The sequence below is a fragment of the Melozone crissalis genome, unplaced genomic scaffold (genome assembly GCF_028551555.1).
Source record: "Melozone crissalis strain CALT ecotype California unplaced genomic scaffold, PUWL_Pcris_2 ptg000029l_1, whole genome shotgun sequence".
Taxonomy (NCBI): domain Eukaryota; kingdom Metazoa; phylum Chordata; class Aves; order Passeriformes; family Passerellidae; genus Melozone; species Melozone crissalis.
Window position 1 is genome coordinate 13,523,945 of NW_026535807.1, and position 25,408 is coordinate 13,549,352.

Below are 25,408 nucleotides of genomic sequence, written 5' to 3' on the forward strand. Positions count from 1 at the left end.
AATTAATGCCTTGTAGCCCTCAGAGCTGATCCATTCCATTCCACTTACCTCTGTTTCCACATCCATATGCTAAGGGTGTTCTTCACCAGCCAGTTCTCTCAAAATGCTAAACTCTATTTAATGAAGCATTTCCCCTAATTCTAATACCAAAGTTTTAAAATTTGAGGGGGAAAAAAGGTATTACTAGGCCCATTTTACACAGAAAATTGGGAAAAGGTGCCTCCCGTTGGGGAGAGAGGGGAGTTACACTGGCACTTTTAATTTTCAATTTAAGGCTTCTGGCACTCTCCATGAAATCCTATCACCACTGCATGCACCAGATTTGTGTGACATTACAGGTGAAATTAGCATTGTGCCTAAGGACTGCACTGAGTTTTGGCCACCAAGATTACAGGACTTAAGTAGACCATCAAGAAAAGTTTATCACAGCCCCAGGAAAAAAGGCAGATATATCTATACATAGAAAATTAGTATTGACCAACAGAAATCCTCCAGTTTTCTTTCATTCACGCTCTTCTTGCTCTCAAAGATTTCATGGGGGATGCTGGAATTTATCCCTACTTTTACTGTAAAGCAGCCTTGCTGTTTGTAACGAGTGCATGTCTGAAATGTGAAGTGAGTGCCCAGATTTTTTCGCTTTCATGCCATCTATAATAGCTGTCTTGTTGTACTTTGATGAAGAAACTGCAGAAAACATTATAAAAGGCACAATGTGCATAGGGGGTAATAAATCTGCTGGATGCAGATAGTCAATGGCTGGAAGTCATAATCTAAAGCTTTGCTCTTAGCCTCCTACCAGTTTTCATTATCAGTGAAAATTGCTATTAATGTAATACGATAGCATCATGGCCAAACAGCTCAGAACTCATACATTTCATACAGCTGTCAGAAGATGATAGACATTTAGCTTCAAGGTAAAGCCAAAGTTTCAGTGTTCCTGCTTTTTATCTCTGAAGCTTTGTTACTTTAGAAGATAATTATCTAATTTTGTGACCAATGATGTGTTCCCAACACATCAAATTTTAATACCCGTAGTATGTAGATTTTTTTTGTGTGTGTTTCTTTTGAAAGTTAGCAATTTTAGATAGCTTGACACAAAATCTTCAAAGTATATTGAATAGTCAAATATTAAAATGGGACCTGGAGGAACAATAGGAACACTGGGGCCCTGACCAGAGTTTTCATAATGCATTCCAAACAACATTTTCACTGTGCTGTTACCTAACAGGCTACAGATATTATGACTGCATAATTTTGAATCCCGCTTTTTGAAAACAACTAAAATTCTTGTTTGTGTATAAAAGCACAAAGAAATCCCTTGACAGCTACTGTAGGATAAAGCAAAAACAGACAATAAGACATAAAACCTTCTGCCAGCTGACAGACTCTTTCTGTACAACACTAAGTTCACTTAAGATACTGGGGGAGATAAAGATAGTAAAAGAAATGGCTAATAAAGCAAGTGGGAGCTAAATGGCTTGTCTTAGCCCTAGATTAGAAAATAAATTCCTGTGTTACCACGACAAATTAAAAAGTCTTCTCCTATTCATGCAATCAGCAAAGTGGAAATTACTCTTGAGACTTGATAATTATGAGAACAGTTGCATGTTCCTATTGTGAGTGGTAAAAACCCATCTGAATATCAAACAGCAGAGAGCTCAGTTTAAGAGTCCATGAAGCTATTGAGAACTATTTTAAAATAATAGGTCAGAAAAAGCGTTGGGACCTGATGAAGCAACCGAAGAACTCCATAAGCTGTCTATGACTGGGAGCTCAGGGGTGCTGCCATCACAAAGTGCTGTGCCTTTCCATGCCCTCCAGGAGATTGTGAAGATGATGAACCACCAATGTTTAGGGAGGTAGAAGTGACACTCAGCAGTCAAGTGGAAATGGGAAGTTCCAGCTCAAGTAACTTCTTGTCCAGACTAGAGACAACATTGGAACCAAAGAGGTTGTGGCACTGCTGCCCTGGAAGATTTTGAAGATCAGACTCCAAGACCCAAGAAATCTGCACTGATTTTAGCTTTGACCCTGCTTTGAACAGGAATCAGAGTTAAAAGACCTTCTAAACCCTGTTCCAGAATTCATTATTCCATATGTCCAGAAATAATGAAAAACAGCTCCACAGGGAAAGACAGAAAGACATTGTATAGAGGGGGTGATGAGTGTTGGTTTCCAGAACCAGTTTTGTGGCGTCATTAGTGTCAAACACAAAAGTCTCAATTCTTAGAGAGTATAATTAGAATTTTTTAATTCAGCATCACTATATTCAGAACATTAAGCAAAAGAAATCATAACTTGCACATAGTAGAGGAATGGTATTGACAGGACATATAATCCATCAGCTGCTCAGAATTCAGGGGTCCCTGTCAAATCCACGTTTTGAAAGGACAATGGAAAAACATCCTATCAGAAGATCTATTAGAAGCTCTTCCACCCTTTCTTAAAAATTAAAAGGAATGCTTCAAGGAAATTACTGTCAGTGGCACATATGAGAAACTTCACTAATCAACAATCCACATAATCCACACATTAATCCCTGATGTTCTGAATCAATTATACACACAAATTTCTCCATTTATATCCCCAATCTTATGATGTAGATTAGGCCACCTTATAGATTGGTTCCTTAATAGACCTGAGAATAATTTTTTCCTTCATCTTTTACTTGCTTAACTTTGGTGCTCCAAGATCTCAATCTAGAAGGATAAATAGAAATAACTATCTCTAAGTGCCTCCTGTACTATAAAATTATTTATGCAAAACATTTGGCATCAGGCTCAGAAGAAAACATTTCTCTCTAGAAAATATGCCCATTTAAAAACTGAAAGATTAAAATGAAAGATAAACAAGGTGGTTCAGAGAAAGACAGGGAGAGAAACAAAGACAACAATAAAGCATGTCAAGAAAACTAAAAGCAAACACACAAGTAGGAGCAGATGCTTTGACAAAGAAAACACCTAAGATTTTATAATTTTTTTGGGTTTTAATCACCTCAATGAAGTGCATTAGTTTAACTCTTTCCAGTTCATTCAGGAATCTTGACATACAGAAAGCACGGTTAGAAGAAATTCCTTCTCAAACTCTTTTGATGAAGAATCACTACAAGGACCTAGATGCTTTGAAGACCCCATCCAACCAACCTACCAGGCTCCACCTAAAGGAGCAAAACTTCAATGCAGGTACTTCTTCAGGAAAATTCTTCTCAAGAATAACAACAGTGAAGAACAAACTTTAACAAGTATCAATTTTTGATTAAAAAGCACTAGAACCTGTGGCAGGTACATAAGGAACTGACCAAGAGTTTACATTTGATCATTTCCTTCTTTCTCACTGGGACATCCCAGAGTCTTACAAGCCCCACTGAAGTTCTCTTGTAGACTTCATAGTTACATTTAACACAAGAACACACGGGAGCACCTTGAAAAGCTCACCCTGCTGATCCCTTATCATATGGTTGTCAGACCTGAGGCCCAACAAGAGATTATATGAGCAGTCCACATCTTTTTCCAAATAAACTTTTCCAAAAAGTTTATTCTATTATAGCTGACATATTTATTCCTCTACAGTAAAATGATATTTTAATAAGATCATTTGTTTGTGTGCTTAAAAGGGGAGGGGAAAACCAGCAAGTCTTCATCCAGCCTGGCTACCCCGTACAGCACTGACAATTGTGTTTATAACCTGTTTCTGCTCTGAATACTGAAGGACACCCCAGCTATGCATTAAGGAGATGTAGACACAAAGATTAAGAGCACATAGATACAGACATCAAAAAAGAAATACAATTACTGTAATTGATGATGGTCCAAAATAAAGGATTTAGCTCATCTTCATATCAGGCAGCTCAACAAAGTCTACATAATGGCCAGGAGCCTGGTCTGAGCAGCCAACCTGCAAGATTTCCACACTATTCTAGGGTTTTCTCTCAGTAAAAAAAAAAAATTAAATAAATTGATAGTAGCAAAAAACTTAATTCTTGTGAAGAATTAAAGACACAATTAATTAAAATTAATTCTTGTGTTTACAATGTTCTTGTACATCTACTATGGATGTGCAGAACAAATTTATGTTGTCTTTTTTTGGTATGCTGGATGTAGGATCCTATGTGAAGGAGTATCTTGAGCAATCACAATCCCTTCATGTCTTATATCAGTGTCTTCAAAACCAGAATATTGGTTATCATCTATTGCGTGGGTAACTCCACTGGAAGGCCCTGGGAGACCTGAGGGCAGGATGTTTTCAGTAATTATGTGTCTCTGAAATTAATCACTCCTAGAAAGGCTACCCTTAGCAACTTCTTCCCAACTATGATTTTAAAAGTGGTTTTGTGAAGACTTCCTTTTTAAATACAAATCTTGCAAGTATTTGATCACACACTCTAAGAAAGTACTACAGCTTTACATAAATTAACTTGGTGGACGCTAAACAGGATCATAAAAACAGGATCATCCATGTAATTTTTGCAAAAACATTATGTGCAAAAAAAGCAAAATGGAACTCCAAATTTATTTAACTATTTAACAAGAACTACAAATTTATTTAACTATTTCATTAAAACCTATCAGTGAAGCTCCTACAGAAACTAAAATACCTCATCTAGCTCATCAATATATAATTTGTGATGTAAAATGTGTTAAGACTTATTAGCAGCAACAAAAAACTGTCCCCTACAGAACAGTAATGACATTTGAAAGTGTGGAGTATTGATTAGCAGCTACTTAAGAGTGAATCACCACTACAATACAGCATCTACTCATGCTCTACATACCTTTCACTGGCAAGATAATTTGCATGGAGAGCAGCTCCTTTAACCTTGAACCGTAAGCATTTTCCAATACAGGATGTGAAAACAAACAACCATAAATGCATTAAGCAAGGGAATTAGCATTCTCTTCCTTTCAAGATCTAATGTTTTCCAGTTGGATTGTCTGCTCAATAATTTCCATATTAAAAGACATTACTGAAAGTGTAGTGCATTTATCATAAACTTACTAAAGCCATCTCATATTCCTCTTACATACTAACAGTATAATTTTTTTACTTTGAATAACACAGAGGATCACACTCAAACCCAGACAGACACAGAACAGACTGCAAAATAGTGCTGAAAGAGGCAAAACATGAATTCAGCATGGCTTCCCTTTCAGACCAAGTGAAATCTAAAACATGATGTTTGATATTCAAGCTGATTTGACCACATTTTAAAAACATTACCAACACCAAAAAAATTACTACTCCCACCATAACATTCAAACAGGAGAGGAGAGTACAAATCACAGATCATTCAAGGTGCAATTCTAACTTCATAGAAGAAAAAGAAAATTTTCCAATTCCTCCAGAAAAGGCACAACTTTATTACAAAAAAAAGAAGTCCAAAGGTTTTTTTGTTATGGAGAAAAAGAAGTATTCAAAATTTGATAAGACTAATTCTTTCCTCTACAGATGAACACACTACCTGAAGATTAGCACAGAACCAAAGGTTTTCCCACCAAATAGATTAGTAGCATAACCATTTGTTGGATTTTTTTTATTTTTGACCAAAGTTAAAATGTCTATCCAGAAGTATTTACATCTTTATGTCTGCAGAAAACATAAAATACTGCAAAGCACACAGAAATGTTCTGCACCTAGTTTGGCATGGAGAATAATCTCATTGTTCATGTACCTCAAAGCTCTGTAGGAATTAAAGGTGATGGAGTTTTAAGCTCTGCAAGTTCCAAAACATCACACGCATTAATCAACAGAATTACGCTGGTGAAAGGATCTCAGGTGTATATTTCTTTTACTTTCTAAGGTTTGATTTTAAGTCAGTGCTAAGAGAAACATTTTACATAAACTGGACTTCAGGAGTCCAAATTATAATGAATTAACTCTGAATACAGTTTTTGGTAAGCTCTACACTATTTACATGATGTAGAATTTGAATTTGGGCTTTGGGGTAGGGGTCAGGTTTGGCTGGTGGACAGAAGGAGGTTGTTGATAGTGGTTTGGTTTTTGGGCTTTGGGGGTGGTGGTATTTCCTTCAATGGGTTTTTTTGTATTTTTTGATTCACAGCCATATGTCTACAGATTTTATTAATAATTTTTCCCAATTCTTTTTTTTTTTTCCTGTTTTAGAATTGCTCAACTGGCAAAAGTCTAAATTGATATCCAAAAAGTCAGTCCATGCCTATCCTTTAACCTGCAGGTCTCAGTCCTAGTTGACCCTTTCCTTCCAAGCAGTAGTTGCAGTGTCTCGAGCAAAGAAACAGCCTACAAAAACCAAAACCAGCATAAGGCTGAATAAAAGAAAGGCAATTAATGTCAAGATGATTGCACTAAACTTGCCTAAGAATTTAAGTCTCTATTATACAATTTAAACTAAAGATAGATGTACTGTATGAATCAGATCCACCAGCTGAATGCTAATTGATCTAAATCACCCCGTTATATTAATTTTGCACTGACATTTCCACAGTTGCAAGAAACTCCTAAGACACAGCACCCCATCCTTGTCAGGGAGATAAAATGCAATTCTGCATCTTTAAACACAGGAATGCTCTGCTGACTGAAAAACCTGCTCTGAGAAAACCATGATTTGGGAGCTCCCAAGACAATGAAGGATTTGTTGAAAGGAGAGGCACACGCAGACTCCAGCCTGCTTCAGAGCAAGGCAGGCAGGGCTTACATAACACTGAGGGCTCCAGCACACAACTTACATAAGGAACATCTCAGGGAGCCTGAAACAAGCTTCTGGTCAGGAAAAAAACCTTGTGGAAGGACCAAGAAATTAAGAGTATTTTCACCCTTCCTACACTTGCAGTGAATAATATTGACAATTCAGGAAGAAATGAAGAACCAAAGCTCAGAATATTTTTTAAAAAAGAGTCTCATCAAAAGGAACCTGAGAAAGCACAGACCATGCCGCACTTTCACACAGACACTGCACTGATTTAAGAGCTTTACTGTATTACAACAGCATTCCCCAAAGCCTGTTTTCCAGAACTCTAATTGCAGCAGCTGAAGTGAATATGTTCCTGGCACCTAAGCCTTGCTTTGCATCCCATGTTGGAAGCCTGGCTTTGCCAGTGGGCTACGCTCTCACATTCAGTACAGGACCCACAAAACTCAGAGTGTTTACAAAAGAAAAACGAATCGAATATGTCAGGATTCAAACAAGGCAGATGTCTTTTGACAGTCTAAGGAAGAAAAAAAGCACCTAAGAGAGAATTAAAATTAATTCTTGGGCCCCAGTAGTATCTGCTAAGTAGGTGAAGTGTATGAACATCTCTACAGCATCAAGGAGTCTGTCCAAATCTATATGACAACTGTAAAGCCTCCAGAAACCAGACAAACTAGCAATGATACAGTCCTGTTGGCTACTGGATGTTTTATGTTACACTTAATGGTGTTCCATCTCTTTGAAATCAAGGTGTAGAACATTTTTTAAGTGCTAATTTTGCTTAAAACCTCATCATAGTTTCTGAAATTACTTACTGAACTATTATTTTCCAAGGAATTTGAAGCATTTCACCTAAAGTCAGTTTTGGGAAAAGTCATGTATTCCAGATACTTCTAGATGGCATAAAAAAATACTTGAATAAGATCATCATAATGACATAAAATAATGAAACATTCAATTAAGATTTGGGAAGCAGTGGATTTAGAAATACACTTTCAAAAAGCAACAAAAATATTCTTATACATCTTTCACAAACTCAAGAGAGCACCAGTGCTGGTCACGTATTTGATGTTCACAGTACAGCAGGACCTTAAAAATTGCAATAACTCCATCAACATTCACAAGTGTAAACTGGCAAAAAATTTCTTTACTGAGTATCTCACATGAATTAATTTGCTCAATGGAATTTTAGTGTGAGTCAAATGACTCAATGTGCAAAAATTTGGGCAGCAGAGATTGTCAATCACGACTGTGAGCGCATCCCTTTGAAAGCAGCACTCACTGTGTGTGCTGACAGAATGAATCAAGTAACCTTTACATTAATTTTTCATTTAGCAAGCCTGTATTAAGCTAAATGGCACTCCAAAGCAGTTGACAGTTGAGGAATCTATACTGTCCAGATCCATAATCATACACACATTTTATATCTTCACTTGTTTAAGGATGCTTAATTCATAATCAGGAAATGTGGGCTCCTCTGGTAATATCAGAAGTCTCACTGCTTCTAAAAGTGGAATCTTGACTTTAAAATGACATAGATTCTGATCACCCAGAGCTCACAGTAAATACCAAACATATTCTTGATGCCTGGCTAGTGGGGAGGGAGGGGGTGGGAAAAAAAGGCATTTGTATTTAGAGCCCTCCTGTGCTATCACCTCCTTAACTGTTGTGACAACCTCTGTCACTGACTTTGCATGTTGAAAATACTTGCAGACCTTGAAGTTTGGTATGTTTCTATTCACACAAGCTTACAGAAAAAATATACTTTTTAACAATACAAAAAAGTACATGCTAAAGTCATCTGTCATCCAGGCTCATTTGCCACAATCAACACCAGGATACAGCAAGCTTAAATGGACAGAGACATTTTGGAATTCTAAATGAAAGAAAAAGCAACAGACATCTTTTTAAAACTACTGTAACCAGAAGGAAATAAAAAAGAATAAAACAATACATGTGACAGAGGAATAAATGCTCTAAATACCTGCCAACCTGCGGCTTTTTTCTTTTCTCTTTCATTAAATAAGGAAATATAATATAAGCAAGAAAGAAAAACAAAACAGCTTTGAAAGAACATAAACTCTCCACCTTCAAAAACAGGAGCACAGACTGGTTAGTGAAACAGAAAGGATGCTGATGAAAAGGTAAAATGAATAGCTTCCAATTACCTACAATTATAACAACCAATAGGAACCAATCTTGCTGCTTCAGAGGGAAAAAATACATCACAGAAGGGATGACAGCAACATCTACTATGAGGAAGAGAAGGAGGATTAAGGATTCCATACTGACTCTTTGTGGGATTTAGCATGATTGCCACACAGGGTACATTCCATATTCTCCTAGCAAACATTGGGCTCGGGACTGGGCACATTTCATTTCCAAAGCCATTTTCGCGCAGAAATGGCTGCACATGGAAGAGCTCCAAAGTTAAATAAAGATACTTGTTTGTTATGGCCCAATAAAAAAAAATAAATCTTTTTAATAACACTTAATTACAAACTAATCAAAAATGAAAGCTCCATCTGCTTTATGAATTTAAGGTGTTCATAAATAACAGTGACAATGTAAGGCTACACAGACTTTAAAGAATGTGAGCTGGAAATATAATAAATATTGAGCATCCAGATTTTCACAATAAAATGAAAGTTTGCCCAAGATATTGAAGTCATTTAAAGGCCTTGAAAGGCAGTAAGGGACCGCAAATATTTTGGTTCTTAACTGCTCAGTATTTTCGCTTAGTGAAATTCATGTTTTACAGTCTGGGTACACAAATCTGAAAAGGCAAGCTCCTAAAGAATTCATACATCTTTAGTAATTACTAAAGCCAGTTGCTTTCATTTTAAAGGATAGCACAAGCTTTTTATTTCAGCTGCTGCATGTACAGTTATATAATTTCACACATATATAAGCCTTTCGAAATAAATGCTAAAAGCTCAAGGAATAATTTCCTTCGCAATCAGACAAAAAATAAAATTAGTGTTACTCAGAAGTAAAAATCATGTCTGCAAAAATTCAGCAGAAATTTAATGTATGGGTTGAATGAGCGTTTTTTGATCAGCGAATGTCTCAATGTTTTCCCATTTACATATTGCATTTTGAGAATCACATGTTAAATGCCCCAAAATAGCAGTCTCAGTCTAACATATTCCTCTTAGTCTCTCATTTTTTTTTGCAACTGTTGTAAAAGTAAACTGTCCACGATACAGAAGTTTACTATAGGTTGCATATTTAAATTAAACAGAGTCCTTGATTTATACCTAATACTCAAATCTGCTTTTTCATTACCCTCTGTCCCAATTATGTAGACTTATACCAATTTCTCAAGTTTTTGCTATACTTCACTACCTTATTACCCAGCTGTGCAGCTGAGCAAGAAGATAACCACATTCATTCCTCTTATCTGTAATGATGTAATACATCTCAGCACTGGGTTAAGATGGTTGGGGAATAATGGCATTGTAAAAACTGCAGAGATGACAAACAACAGTGCAGCCGCCTTCTCCTGATACATTGCATTGTGTACATAGAGCCCAGGGTGAAAATAATACAATATGCACTAATTCTGCTCCTTGAATGAAGTTAACATCTTTCATAAGAAACAGCTGTTTCTGCACAGAAACATCATCATCATCATCACAATGCAGCAACCAGATTAAACACCCACAACCTGGGCGGAAGCCTAGGCTACAAGGAATAAGTGTTGGAGTTTACTTTCCAATGGACAAAAAAAAAGTCATTCCAACAGAAAAATATCAGGTTAAGCAAGGACTCTACAGATAGTACAGTGCAATGCAAAGAGTCATCAGGGACTAGTATGCAATACAAAAATAGATCTTGGACAAAAGCATGCAGAGCACTGCTTGCCTGTTCATCTAAAAAATTAAATCTGCCTCCATTTTCTCTGTTAAAAACCTTCCTTATTACAACTAAAGAAATCCTTACCTTCTGTAGGAGCTGGGAACCTGAGTATTTGGCTGCAATAGATTTGATCTCTCCACCAAAGGCTGAGGCCCAGAGCTTTACACTGCGAAGGGAAAAAAAAAAGAGACAGGAAGAAATGTAATACACATGTCAGAGCTAGCAACAGAGACTGTAACAGCATCAGCTGCACTCGGAAGGATCCGAGCAATTTTGCATTAGAGAGCTCACTAAGGAACCTGAGCACAGCAAAAGATCAGTGAAGCTGGACAAGTATAAGCACAAAGCAGACCCTGAGCTAAGGTAAGGCCTCTGATATGAAGCTACCAACCTGAACCATTAAAATTTAAGGAATTAACTTGTACAGAAACATGCCTTGGCACAACATGACATATTTCCATTGAAAGGAAAATAGCAGATAAGATGGCAAAACAGTTCTGAATGATAAATTCTCACATGAGAAAGTGTTAACTGCATCAATTTTAGTAAATGCAAGCACTTAAAACTCAGTGGTCACATACTCCACCAACACATGCTCCTACAATAAAATCATAGTGCCAAGCGCCTTGGAGACAAGCACTTTAAACACAGCTGACAGAGGAGCAAAGGTGCCCTGGAACAGCCAAATATCTGCAATAAGAAAACAGGAGAACTTGAGCAGCCAAGTTCTCATCCTTGAGCATGGTCCTGAGAGGAATAGCACGAAAGCACTTACACTGACAAGGGGATCTGCTGCTCCGATCCAACCACATCCACTAAGGCTGTGTTAAAAGCTGTCCAGAAGATAAAGAAAAAGCCCCCAAAAGCCCGAAGAAGATTCAGGTTCTCTGGCATTGTGCCTCTCTGTGCCTGGAAAGGTTTGGGGAAATTCAGGTGAAGCTGAGTTCAGCAGCAGTGGGGGTTTGTTTCTAAAAGCTTCTTTTCCCCCACTCTTACCCCCTTCCACTAGAAGGGGACACTGGAACACCGGAAAAGAAAAATTCACAGCTCCATCCTCATTCCTGCAAAGAATGACCCTCTCTGTGAAATGGAAGGAGCGGAGCAGAATCGAAGCTCTAATGACTTGAAAACTACTGTGTCCCTGGTAACAGCAAAGCGTTTTCCAGCACTACTGCAGCCACTTGCATGTAGTTCTTTACAACTCCGCAGTCAGCAGTGTGCTGAAGTTACTTCAGTGACCTACTGCTGCTCCAAAGTGCCCTTAGCAGCAAGAAAGCAGACTATTGATTCCAGCTGGGGAGGCTGTCTTCTTGCAATTACTGCTCACTTGGCAAATGGAAAGCTGCCTAGAGTTCTCCTTTCCCTCGCCGATAACCTCCAGCCTTCATCCCGATCAAGGCAGGCAGAGCTCTGGTTCAGCGGAGCGGGAGCAGCAGCCTTTTAACGGGATAGCGCCGACACAGAGAGGCAGGCACAGGAGGAGCTGGACCAGAGGGAGGGCACGGCACAAGCAGAGAAAGTCTGGAGGCGCTGAAAGTGGAGTTGAGCCCTTGCAGGAAGGCGAGGAGAGAGCGCGGCACGTTGCCGGGGGCTGAGCTTGGGAGGGCTCGGCGGGGCTGGCAGGGGCGGGGGCGCGGGGCCGTGCACACCCACCGGAGAGCGATCAGGCAGGGCACGGCTGCATGACGAGCACCTGTCCGTCTGTCCGTCACACAGCCCGGAGAGGCGAGGGCCGCTCGGAGCTCAGCGCCGTGCCCGGAGCATCCCGCTGCATCCCGGCCCGGGCGGAGCGAGCGGAGCGGCGGTGCCGGCCCGGGGAGCATCGCCCGCAGCCAGCCCCGGCTCCCGGTCAGGCTCGCACATCGAATGGAGTGGTGGGGAGCACGTCCTTGTGCATAAAGGCGCCTTTGCTGCTTCCTCCCACGCCGGAGCACTGCAGCAAGTCACTCCGAGAGCTCGGGACCGGCAAAGGCTTATGAATGAAAAGAAATGCAGCATAAGTAAATCAATGCGGGCTGACTCCAGCCTATGAATAAATTATTAATTTGTGCTCATAGAAGAATCCTCTTGATATAGCAAATATAGGATTACAAGCTCTTCTACTGAGAGAGCAGCGTACGGAGCAGGAGGGATTGGTCCAGGTATTTTTTGTTGTGGTTGCGGTTTAAAATATTCCCTCCCTCTTTTTGCTTTTATTCTTCTCCCTCTGCTTTTTTTCTCACCTTCTTCTCTACTAAATGTGCAGACTTAAAATAGCAACTGAACTTTAATGTAAACAATTACGGCAAGACCATGATCTGAGCACGGGCTGAGTCATCCTTGCATCCTACAATATAGCTCCAGTGTCCGCTCCAGAATTCCAGTTTCTTCCCTCTGTAGTTAGAATTAACACCTCAAAATATTCACTCTGCCTTTGTACACTGTCCTTATCTTAACATTTTCTGTCTTGAAGCTCGAGATATAGTACCTGTATTTCTTTCCACATTAACATCTCTAAGAGCCCTGAACAGTTTGCTTTAAATATCAAAACCTCTGTTCAATATCTGGCTGACAAAAGCGTCCTGCTTTCTCAAAAGAAATGAGAAGTTTAAAGATAGAAAGACTAACAGGGGAACTGTGCAGAACAGAGTAGCACAGCACCCTGCAAGTTTCACCACCCACCAGCCATCCCCACCACAAACAGTAAATAGATCACATTTCCCTCCGTACTAGTACCTTTGTATGAAGGCAATAAAGAAAAAATTTATTAAAAGGAACATTTATTTTGTGTATTACTGAACCATTTTGAAAGTCCTGTTATCTGTGCTGTTACTGTGGATTTCCTAAGCAGTGTTTAAAACATGCTGCCATGTCACCAGGTGTTCAGCTTACCTACAGGCAGAAATGTAAAAATGCACATGGCTGACTAACAGTATATAATCAATTATGTGCTCCTTTGAACATATTACATAAACAATACTATCTTTCCAAAGCCAAGAATGAAACAGAAATGAGTGAATGTCTCAATACTTGTGCTGTTTACTTCTTTTTACATGCTGAACACTGTCAGGCAGTAAATACATCAGCTCATTTTGTGAGATCCAAACAGTTCTTATGCTAACAAAGATCCTTATCTGCTTCAAGCCAACACAGTGCCCTTATGGCAAGTAACAGTTACCTTCATTTCTGAAAGCATTACTGGAAGATTTTGAAAGCACACAAAATGCCTGTGTACAAGAGGCCAGCACATTTTAACACATCACTAATTATTGGCAAGAAAAGATGATAAAGTCATTCATCAAACCTTGACTTTGTTTACATTTATCATACATTCAATACTAAATCAGACCTACAGTTTAAGCATCTGCTGTGTGCAAAACTGGACACTCACATTTGTTTAATACAAAAATTGTATTTGCACTATTGCTAGTCTAAGGAACTAAATTCACTTAGAAAAGAATTTTTTGCTTGAAAGAGCAGTCTTTGTTTGTGTTAACAAGCACTTGTGTACGCTATACTCAGAGTGCTTCCAGCACCTTTCATCAGTGCACACTGGGTTTGTCCGTGCAGGAAATCAGCTCCTCCTGACCATTCAGTGACTGGAAAGCAAACCTGAACCATAGCAACCACAAAGCACCACAGGTGACACCAGAACCTGTCTGCAGCTGTGTCCTGGCCTGACCACTGCTGACTATTCCTGGTATGCAGATCACTGCAGTCGTGACACCGGATTCCAAATTCACGTCAGCATTTCTCCCATGTTGCTCCCATCAGGATGCAGAAACTTTCCCTAAGTGGGTTTGCATAATGAAGGACCAAGGAAAGCACAGGAAAAAGAAGTGGCAAGTTCTGCTGGACAGTTTCAGTCATTTTTAGTGGGGACAGAGCAGTGTGTTTCATTATTTGCTCCAGCCTTCTGATGTCCTGGAGCAAAGGCTGCAGAAAGCCAAGTTTCAAAGCATAGTAATGAATTTCTCTTTTGGAAGTAATGTGGCATTTCTATCATATCTTTATGCTGTTATAAACAACTGCTGAATCTGGAATAATTTCTGGTCCCACTAGAAAAGTGAATGCACAGATAACTGACCAGAGAAGGAAAGCACTTATGCACACAGCAAATATACATTCAGAAACCAAAGTGCATCTCAGCAGAAAGTGCAGGTAAGTTCCTTACATGCCACTGGTCTCTGAAGTAGAGTTCCCCATCCAAGTGCATTAAGTTTCACCTCACTGCTCCTGGCCTCTCATTTTTAAGGGATAAAAAATGGCAAGTAATTTTCTGCTGTGTCCTTGATGATCAAGCACAATGGTTCATTTTGGTGTCTCACAGAAAATGAAAGAAGCTGTTTTCCCTATGAAAGCAGAAATAAAACTTGGATATGTGACTCAAATGTTGTAATGGAAAGTCACAGACAGAGGTAGAGAAAATTGATGAATCCCCAAAGGTTTTTCAGAGGATCACATTCAAGAAAATAACCAAGGGATTGGAGGAAAAACAAAAATCAATCAAACCAATCCACAAATAAACAATCAAAACATCCAGATCAAGGAGTAACGTGAGATATGGCACAAAGGCTGAGAAGCAGAGACTACAGACTAAGGCAAAGCCCACATATAAACACACATAACTACCTGATGAATTAATCCCATTGTTCTTTTCTTCCACCTCAAGGTATATTTACACTTAGGAAAGGGTGAACAAACAGGGTCACAACTGCATCATCAGCACAGACTTTGAGGTCTCTGATTAGACACGTATCAAACCCTAATAAAAGTCAATTGAGAGCCATACAGAGAAGAGAACATAAGGTGCAGGGGAGAAGGGTAGGAGGAAATTATATAATTAACACAAATGTTTATTGTATTTTTTTTCCAATGCTTATCTACAATGAGTTCTAAACAGAAGTACTAAAAGCCTTGCTGAAGATGCAAGCCACCTTCAATGGAAATTAGTATTTAAAAAAGAATACAAGAAAGGAAATAAGTCAGTTTATCTTTATTCCACATATATTAGAAGATTCAGATACTGCAAAAATAGAAAAGCTGTAACTACTCTGTGTGACATTGTATTAATACTTGCTTTGTACTACATTCCTCCACACTCCTAAATACTGAGATTATAATCCTCAGATGTGCTCTCCACAGTGATTTTTTTTTAACAGACTAAATTGTCCATTCTTAGCCTTGTTTGAAATACTTCATTTCAAAAAATCTCCCCTAAATAAAAGCAGTGGGAGAATAAAAAGGGAAAAAGCAAAAGAATATAGAGTCACCTCATACAGTAAACAATTTATTATAATGTCATGGTGAAAATCCTGCCAGTCTTCAACAACTCTATGAAAATTTCCCTTACTTCTGTGCAAGCATACTGTTCCATTTACACTTACCCATGGAAAATAGAAGCAGGGGAAGTAGGGGGATAACAAAACTTATCTCAGCTTTGCAAAGCTTGAGTCTGCCAGATGAAAGGCAAAATCTGAAGGTTCTGAATTTATTATTTGGAAACAGCCCAGTGGTGGAAGCAGTCACGGAGCAGTGTCTGCCTGCTGTGAGAACACAGGCTCGCTTGTTTCAAGTGATCTGAGGAGGAGCAGGAGGCTGCACGTGGAGCCTGTTCTGGAGAGGCTGGACGTGTATTCCTAGACTTTTATGGAACTCTCATGTGTATAAATCCAAGTGTTCCACTGGTGTGGGAATGCCAAGTTATTGACCAATTCCAACCCACTTACAGCAAAGATTGAGGTCAAGTAGCATTAGTCACTGTCTAAAACGAGCACAACTTCACATAATGGGCATGAGCTCATGTTTCAGAGAAACAAAAATCCTGCAGAAATTCTGAACCACATCACTATTTCTTATATACAACTCTACAATCTTATCATTTTGTTTCTGTATATTGTTCAGGTCAAATCAAGCACTAGTATTTCATCCGTGAGAGCATGAAGAGCATGCACAACCAATTTTTGCATATAATCAATCATTTACGCAACTAGAAACACAAATCTCTAAAAATTTTTAAGAATATTAATATATAATCCTAATTAGCATGTTGGTAGTACAGCATTTCAGGTTACTGCCACATTATCTTTAGCACACTTCAACACCCAATAAAGCTCACAGTGTGCCATAACCCCCAGGGAACGCGTGGTTAATTTCGCTTCCACAAAGCCTCAGATCAGCTGGCTTCTGAATCTCCACAAGGAGTTAAAATGCAAAAGAGCAAAGCATTATCAATCCCAGCCTATGAGAGCTCACACTGCATGGCAAGCTAGAATGCTTTAAGCTAATTATGTTTATAGCTACCCAAATCCAATTTCAGCAGTCCACTGTAGCTCTAGTCTGTTACTGCCATTTTACATAAGCTTCATTTATTTTGAATTTTCAACTATTAAGACAAAGTCTGCCTTTGGTTTCTTTCAAGTGTTTCACGCTGGGAAATGAACTCTTCTCTAAGCAAATAAACTATCTTTTACTCCCAAAGCTGGTGCTAGGCTGTAAATGTTAATGCTTTCAATGAATTCAAAATACCTGCAAACTGAAGATAGGACTTAAAAATGAGAAACTGTAATTAAGAACTCTGATATAATGGATAGAATGCTATGGAAATGGACCAATCTAGTATTCTTTCTCTGACAATAAAAAAATCAACAAACACTAGAGGTCACAGCATATTTAATTGCTAATCTATTACTGTCTATGTTCTAGAATGAACCCCTGATCATGTCTATAATGGTCTGTGAATGTTCCCCCCCCCAAACCTTACTAATTCCTCAGAGCCACTTGAAGGGACCCTTGTTGCAGCTCCAAGGGTTAGGAAAAGCATTGCCTTTACTCCAGACCTTGGCAGGGTCGGTGACACAAACACTGGGAGACAAAAATTACGTATTTGAGGGGGGAAGAAGGAGCAACAGCCCTGAGCAGCCACTGTCAAAGGGGCACCTCCTGCAGCAGGAGATGAAGTGACATCTGTGGAGCCACTGTCATCAGGGAGGTCAAGGTTCCAACCACTCAGCTGAAAGCAACCAGCAAACTTTAGTTTGGCATGCAATTATTTTCAAAATAACATTCATATTTCCAAGTGGAAAACATAACGTGGCTTTTAATCCAAGAAACAGGGCCATGTCAAGTAATTACACAGAGCCACAAGGTACTTCAGAGGCCCATAATTCTGTCACTCTCCAATTAATTCCTACACCACAAGCATGAATTTTATGGTGGGAATGTGGCTTTTATGAAGTCTTGACTAAACTGGCAGCTTCTTGATCTGATATTCACCACAGATCTGCTTCTTGAGTACAGAAAATGGATTTTGTATAATTCCATGGCAGCAGTTGCTAACCTGTGATCCACCTCTGCTCCATCACTTTGTTGAGTCTTTTTCATTTATTGTGAGCATTGACTTATCCTGAAAATCAAAGTTATCTCAAAAGGAAAGTTATCTCAAATTGGAAATAGTATGTATTAAAAAGAAACACACTGTGGTAATGAATTCCATTAAACTGTTGCATAAGGAAAAATAATATATATCAGCAGAATAAAGTGTCCTGTGAAGTCATTAGGCTTACATATCTGATCTCAATTGCAGATAAAGGCCACCAGGAACTACCAAAAGAAAAGAGATTTCAATAAGGTCTAAAATAATACTGGGGAGCACCAAGCAAACTTCTTAGCTTTCCAAAATTTGAAATTTATTTAACTTCAAGAAGAGTGTAAGCAAGTCATTATTTGTTTTAAGGTCACAATAGCAAGCTGATAAAGCGTATTTAAGAGTTGCTGGCTTATGCAAATCAAGTTTCATTTCTTAAGGGGTTACTCTCACCTTGGGTAAGAATCAAATTTAGGATTGCATTTTTTCCCACCAGTGCAAGTGCCTTCTTGTTCTGGTGAGCATTAATTGATGGCACCTGGCTGCTGTAGACAGATGAAAACATCTATTATCAGGGCACTTCCATAACATTCCAAAGTGGAAAAGTGGACTTGGGCATGATGAATGACCCCAACATCACACAAAATACCCCATCACATGAAAAAACCACCAAAACAACTAGTTTCTTATACTGGGGTTTCAAATTCTGGCTTGTGTATAATGCTCAAATTCTACTTCTCCTTTAATAATATAACTTGACATTGCATATTATGGAAAGTTCACACCTGCAGAAGAATAGCAGATTTATAGGTCTGTAGGTTTTTAAAATGTATTAAACCATGATTATGCTTAAAAGATGCAAAGTAAAAGTAAAATTGATACCCATAAATATACTAATAAGTGTTAGGTAAAATATTTGCCAGAGCATGCATTTCTATTTTACAGGCTGTTAATCCATCATAGTGTCACTAACATTGCAACAGACACACTCAGACTGCTGTGCTTATTACTTTTTAATGCATCACTCCATTTTAAACATTAATACTAACAAGTTCAGTCTATAATATAGTCGTCCTTCCTATCCATAAAATGAAAAGGAAAAAAAATCACCACCCAAATGCCACGTTATACTACAATTTTACTTATAAGCACACAATACTAGGTAGATCTCGGAAAAAATACAGAAAAAAGAAGAAAATTTCTAAGTCAAACTTATTATCACGCTTTTCCCACACCAATATTTTGTGGTTTTGAGGGCTGCAGTTTGGCTGGGGGTTGGGGGGGTTGGTTCAGGGTTTGGTTCTGGGTTTTTTTATGTTGTGAAAACACTTTTGCTTTATTGGCCCAAATTCTTCAACTGGGGCCAATAAAGTAGATTTAGATAACGGATTCAATGCAATGTTTGAGCAAAGGCCAGTGACAACACCAAAGGGGACACAGTGGTGACAACACCAGTGACAATCCAAAGGGGAGGTTTTATTACATGTGCCATTTATCAGGGAGCTCAAAAATAAGAATAAAAAGGTTGTGCAGTTCTCGGCCATTACTAGAAATAACTGTCTCCATTTCCATGGTGGATGGACTTCTTGACTTTCCTCAAAGTGTTTTTTTCTTTAATTAGCTGAGGGCTGCCAAGATAAGAAGCAATAGGCTAGGCTATCTTGTCAATGTTTACAAAAAAGACAGACAAGAAGGACACAGGAAAGGCATCAGACCCCAAGAGCTTCTCCTGAGCATTATACAACCTGATACAAACTTGAGCAAACTAAAGCTCTCTGGTTTTCTCCGATACATTTATTCCCCCACCATTTTGTTTTCCACTGCTGTGTGTTTCTCTTTTCAGTTCTCACCTTTATCTATTGCAAGTCTCACTTTTTCCAACCATAGAAAGGTGCCACCCATTTTCTCACAAAAACACATCAAATTCCCTAAAAGTTTTCCAGCTCCTTGGATCCCTAAATTCCATGCTCCCATCCACTTTTACAAATGTAGTGAAGGCTATTTCATCCTAGATACCCTTCTAGTTCCATACAGGCTTCTGGAGAAGACACAGCCACGTAAATCACAGCCTATGCTCAGTTCTCTCTCAAATTACCATAAACCTGAACTGCAAGAGCTGCTGAGAACAGGAGGTGCCAGAACTCCAAGGAAAGGTTTCTCAAGTGATGCCCTGTGCTCCTGTGACACTTGCCTCATAATGAGGGGCTACAGCCACAAGCCCCTGAGGGCACCACTGCCATCCATCACCATGAGCCCCCTGACCCCCTCCGCAGTGCACTGCTGATTCCCTGGGTGTCACTTGTCCCCAGGGAATCCCCACCTGAGCTGTCACCTACTCACACTGCTTAAAATCCTCCTCCCAAACAGCTCCTTACTTTGCTTCAAGCTTTAAAATCTAAAGGCAGACCCTTTTTTAGTTATGAAAGGAAAGAAATACTATGATGTTTTTGTTATCAAGGAAAATTGCAGCAGTCCAATGGCACTTCTTGCTAACAGTTTTGTCCTAGTAGTCAGCAGTCTGGTAGGTTTGCTGAACCAAACTAATTACTCCCAGGCAAAGCAAAACAGTCATAACACAGAGCTGAGAGACTGCAGAGCTCTGAAGAGATAAGCTCTCCCAAATCAAGTAAATAAAAAGCTTCAGCTTCCCAAGACAACACTTAGGTGCTCTGGATGCAATCAGTGCATGCCCAGCCTTTAACCCACAGGTGCACAGAGTCAATCAGTCCCTGAGCCAAGCTGAGCTCTTCCACAGCAGCCTGGGTACCATCTGATCCCACAGCCTGCTGGCAGCGAGAGGCAGATCTGACACAGCCCACACTTCAAGGAGCACTTATCAGAGCAGCAGTTACATGTTTCTTGGAGCAGTAAGACCAGGAAACTGCAGTAGTTGAAGACAACACATGTCATCTTTCTGGGCATCTTGCCTTGCTCTACCACCCTGAGAGCCGGTGTTATGCATTTTGAAGGATTGTAGATGAAGTGACTAGGGATTTATTTTTTTAAAAATTGAGTGCCCTAATTGCCCTTTTTTACCACAACTGGCCCAATATGCACCCCTCAGCATCCTGCCACCCCCATCCTGAGCCTGAAATATAGTAGAGCACAGGCTGTTCAAGCATACAAATTGCCAACGGGGAAAAGTAATAATCTCAAGGCTTGCATCATTTCACAGTCGAGTTGTTTGAAGACAGGCTAGCCATTACATAGAGCAGCTGTGTTATCTGGCTTTTCCTTTCATTCATTTATAGACTTGAGCTGCTTTTCTGAGTGTGTTGAAACTATTTCCCTTATTAACAGTTTTTGTTTAGCATGCAGGGATCTCAGCTATATCAAAAACACACAAAGGGTTCTGTTCTGTATACGTCAATATTTTAGGGACACTGTTAGATTGGAAGCCTGTCAGGGCCCTCCAGATATGTCACAGTATTGGCTGGAATTCACCAGGACACAACAAAGATCTGTCTTCACAAACTTGGGCAACCTTTTTTTCCTCAGAGCTGACTGACACAACTGCATCTTGGTGTTGTCAGTCAATGTAAGGACCAAAGACTCTCTCCTCTACTTGCAACACAGAATAATCCAATAGAAATAAAATATTAGATTCGCACAAGTTCAGTTATTATTGCCCAGAAACAAAGGCCATTCCACATTATTCCAAGCAGAAAAGATTCATTTAAAAACTACTGCAATCTGAGGCATAAGAGTTGCCAGCTCTTTTTTTCATTTGACTGGGTTTTTTCTACATGCCAGAATGCAAAACTTAGGCAGAAATCTGCATTTAAGTTTAAGATGGGATTTTAAACCATACTGTCAGAAAAAACAATAATATCAGGTTCACTGGGATACCTTTCAATCCTTTAATAATTCATTGTTAATGATGCTTTACCAGCAGAAGACCTGTTCCTATTTTTCACACTGGAATGCTCTTCTATTATTATATTCAAATATTTGTTGTTATCTCTGTACCAGTACTAACATATACAAATACAGGTAGAGAAATACTTAAAATAATCCCTATAAATTTAGGATTTACCAAGAGGCTTGGTAAACAAATATCTATGTTTTAGATGTTTTTCCAATAATACCACAAGCAATGGTGCCTCTAGACCTCAATTCTCCTCTTCTCCATCACATCTTAACTCTCCCATATGTTTCCCTTGATTTACGGGTATATGTTTCTTTCCTTTTAAATTCCACCCTTGTTATCCTTCTATGAAGTAGATGCTTAATAAATAGTAAAACAACAATACAGTTATCAAACAGCCTTTCACCTCCCAGTAGTAGGTAGTAAAATGTTTGTATAATCAGGATTGTTCTCTCCAATTTAAGTTAAACTAAGTTATAACAAAATGTTCTAAATTGCAGGTTTAGAAGCCTCCCTCCTGATGGACACTGTTACATTGTTTTAAAAAACAGCATTCTGCAAAATCCATTACTACTCCATAAAAGTCTCATAGAGAGGAATTTACATAATGAACTGCAATTACTCACATTATATTTATCTAGCGAAGAATGAACCCATTGTGTGCAGTGGAACATGCCTGCTCTGCACCAGCACACCCACAGAGGAAGTTACCTGGTGAAATAACACATCAATCAGGGGTTAACACCCAGCCTGCACCCGTGTAAGGCCATTTCCAGTTCATTAAAAGGAACGCAGCTGCAGAATGTGCCATTGTGCCAGCCTGTCAAGGCTCAGCAAGAGGTTAGGAAGGGATGTGCAGTGATTTTGAGTTGTTTGTGATGGGCAGGCAAGCCCTTTGTGCTGAGAGTGCTGTGACAATGATCTTCACAAGGTTTACAGCTTCTGCACACACTAAATCTGCCTTCACTGAGCAGAGCCCTCAGCTCCTGCTAATAGGTTTTATGTATACAAATAACACCACAGAGAGCTGCAAGGTACCAGCACAGGTACTGAAGTTCTGCAGTCACAGAATAGTCAGGCTAGCAAGGACCACAGTGGTTCAACCTCCCTGCTCAAGCAGGGTTATCCCAGAGCACAAAATCCTGAAGCTGAATCCTGCCAGAAGGAATTCTCTTCTTTGCTGACACCACAAACCTGCATATGTATTTTAAAATTTAATGAAAACTTGACAGACGAAAAGTCTGCTCTACTTACTGAGTTCAGAGTTCACAGGCTAAGTAAGGCTGGCTGAGCCTTCTGTTGGTAAGCATGCAACATTTAAAAATGCCTTCAAAACCAGCCAGCAAACTGGACTCTGATTTCTGGATTAGAAGGAATTTGATTGATTTTTGCGCACATCTGAACATTGTCAGTTCTAGGTATGCACATTTTTGCTACATCTTGGACTTCTAATGGTACATTCATACATAAAGTATCATTCATTGGGGAGTATTTGCAGATCAGATATAGTTTCTCCTGGACCACAGTTTTGAGCCTTTCTCCTCAAAATTAAATATTTGGAAACAACATAACCCCTTCATTTGACTTGTCAGAATGGGACTGTTCTTAAGTGCTCCAACACAACAGTAATCAGCCCCTGTTAGACTGAAAAGAAAAACCCAGGTATGTTTAGACCTTTTGTAACATTTCTTAATTCAAATCTTCAATACCAGCAAAGTCCATCATTTAGAACCATTTTCCTTTATGATGGTGTTTTAGGATGACATGATCTTTGCATGGTAGCTGTGTGAGTGCAGCAGGTCTCCGCAGCATACAAAGACCCCTGCTGTGCTAAAGCAAGAGTCTCTCTCCCTCCATTTCCATTAACAACTGTATTCAGCTGCTGCTGCAGCATTTCACAGTCCACTTCAGAGGCACGTGGGGTGCAGGAGAGGATAAGAGGCAGATGGACAAGTTAAGCACCTGTTTCAGCCCAAAGCAAAGTGCAGCTCAAGCAGCTGCAAGCAGGGACTTTTAAACTCAGAAACTTACTCTGTTGGTTCTATGTTCATATGCATCATCCAAAATTAAAATAGAGAAGCATTACTGCAGGAACAATTTCAAAGAATTAAAACACATCAGAATCGCATTCTCAAATCCCCTGCACACACAAGATAAACAGCTTCAACTCATCACTCTTCTCTGCCTTTCATTTGCTTCTTCTTCAGAGATCAAGAGAGGCTTTTAAATTTAACTCATGAGTAAGCACTTGTCTACCAAAATAAAAGTTTATTTTTGTTCTTAATACCTTCAGTAAAAAAATTCTGGTTTTCTCAAAAAATACCCAACAAAGTAAATTACAATTGTACATAAGAAAAATTAAACTCAGGGCACATTTTTTGTCAGTGACATTTTTTATGTACTTGCATAAGTACATAAAGAATAATATAAGCAACTTTAACATCTCTGCTAAATAAACACACCTTTCTGCATAGGAAAGTCCATCTATGTGAGAGACAATTGCATTTGCTGAAGGGGTTTGTACAATGCTAGTAGAGGTTCTGACTCAGTTTTTTACTTTAAACCACAAAACAAGTATTTCTGAGATAATACATAAGAAAAATCAGGAGTCCAAATATTTTTCTTACTGAAAATTCATTTAAAAACTAACACAGAGCAAGAACAGTGAAGAATAATCAAAAGTAATTATAATCTGCAGGAACACAATTTTGTCGGCTATGGGAGATAGCCAGGACCCCAAAACAACAAATGGACAGTCCCACAGGGCTGGAGCACAGTGCCTGAGGGGAGGAAGAAATATCTGCCCCAACATCCAAAGAGAACACAAAGAGAGACATCCATTGTTTTCTAAAGAGTAAAGAGAAATTTGGGATGTTTGCAACTCCAAGTAAAAACACACAGTGAAAAAAGGTATATAAACATTAAGTCCTCAATTATTTTGATGGCAACTATTTGAATCAGATGAGCTAAAGAAATGGGTTCTATGAGAGGAACAACAGAGCATACAATTAAGACTGATCAGGGGAAAAATAATCATAAATAGTAATTAAATATTTTTAAAGTCCTACTAAAGCCAAGAAGCAGACCTTGTTTCAGCTACTATGTCCCTAATTATAAAGGTGAAGGGTATGATTGTGGCTGAAACAAGAAGATGCTAAACATACAGAGCTGTCAAAGGAGATGCTACTACACAAATAAATTAATGGTGCTAATAGCTCAGCTTTTTTCCCTAAAGTGATATTAGTTCTGTTTCACAGTTTAGGCTCATGCCTGACACATTCTATTCTATCACAATTCTCTCTCCCAAACCACACCCTTAGTGGAGGGAAATATGAAAAGCAAGGTTTTCAGTAACTTAAACTTTTAGTGTTGCCCTGCTTTTGCACAGTCCCATTCAAAATCATTCAATTACTGTTTATGTACAGGTTGACACTAAGTAATTCCAGCTCTTGATTATTTCAGTTTGCATCCCACTGAACTGTGCAAGGAGGGGAAACCAAACACAAGGTTTAAAACCAAAGCAATCCAGTGCTAAACCCATCCAAAAAGTGGGGAGTGTTTGTTCATCCTGTCTCTGAGCTGTTGGCAGCCCTGCCTGCCATCAGTCAGAAAAGTGAAAGCTACTTCCAGCTAAGGAGGGGTTTCTTTTACCACCCCTTGGGTCCTGATC

At 39.1% G+C, this 25,408-nt stretch overlaps 1 protein-coding gene across 1 annotated transcript in view; it reads right to left on the reverse strand.

The window, feature by feature from the left end:
* The window catches only part of CACNA2D3 (calcium voltage-gated channel auxiliary subunit alpha2delta 3), a 383,943-nt gene extending 371,771 nt beyond the window's left edge, over window positions 1-12,172 (reverse strand). The window contains exons 1-2 of the mRNA XM_054281044.1: window positions 11,301-12,172; window positions 10,610-10,691 (exon numbers count right to left, since the gene is read on the reverse strand). Of these exons, the coding sequence (XP_054137019.1) occupies window positions 10,610-10,691; window positions 11,301-11,419 (201 nt within the window). The 5' untranslated portion in view covers window positions 11,420-12,172. The remainder of the gene's footprint in view (window positions 1-10,609; window positions 10,692-11,300) is intronic.
* Window positions 12,173-25,408: the final 13,236 nt, after the last annotated feature.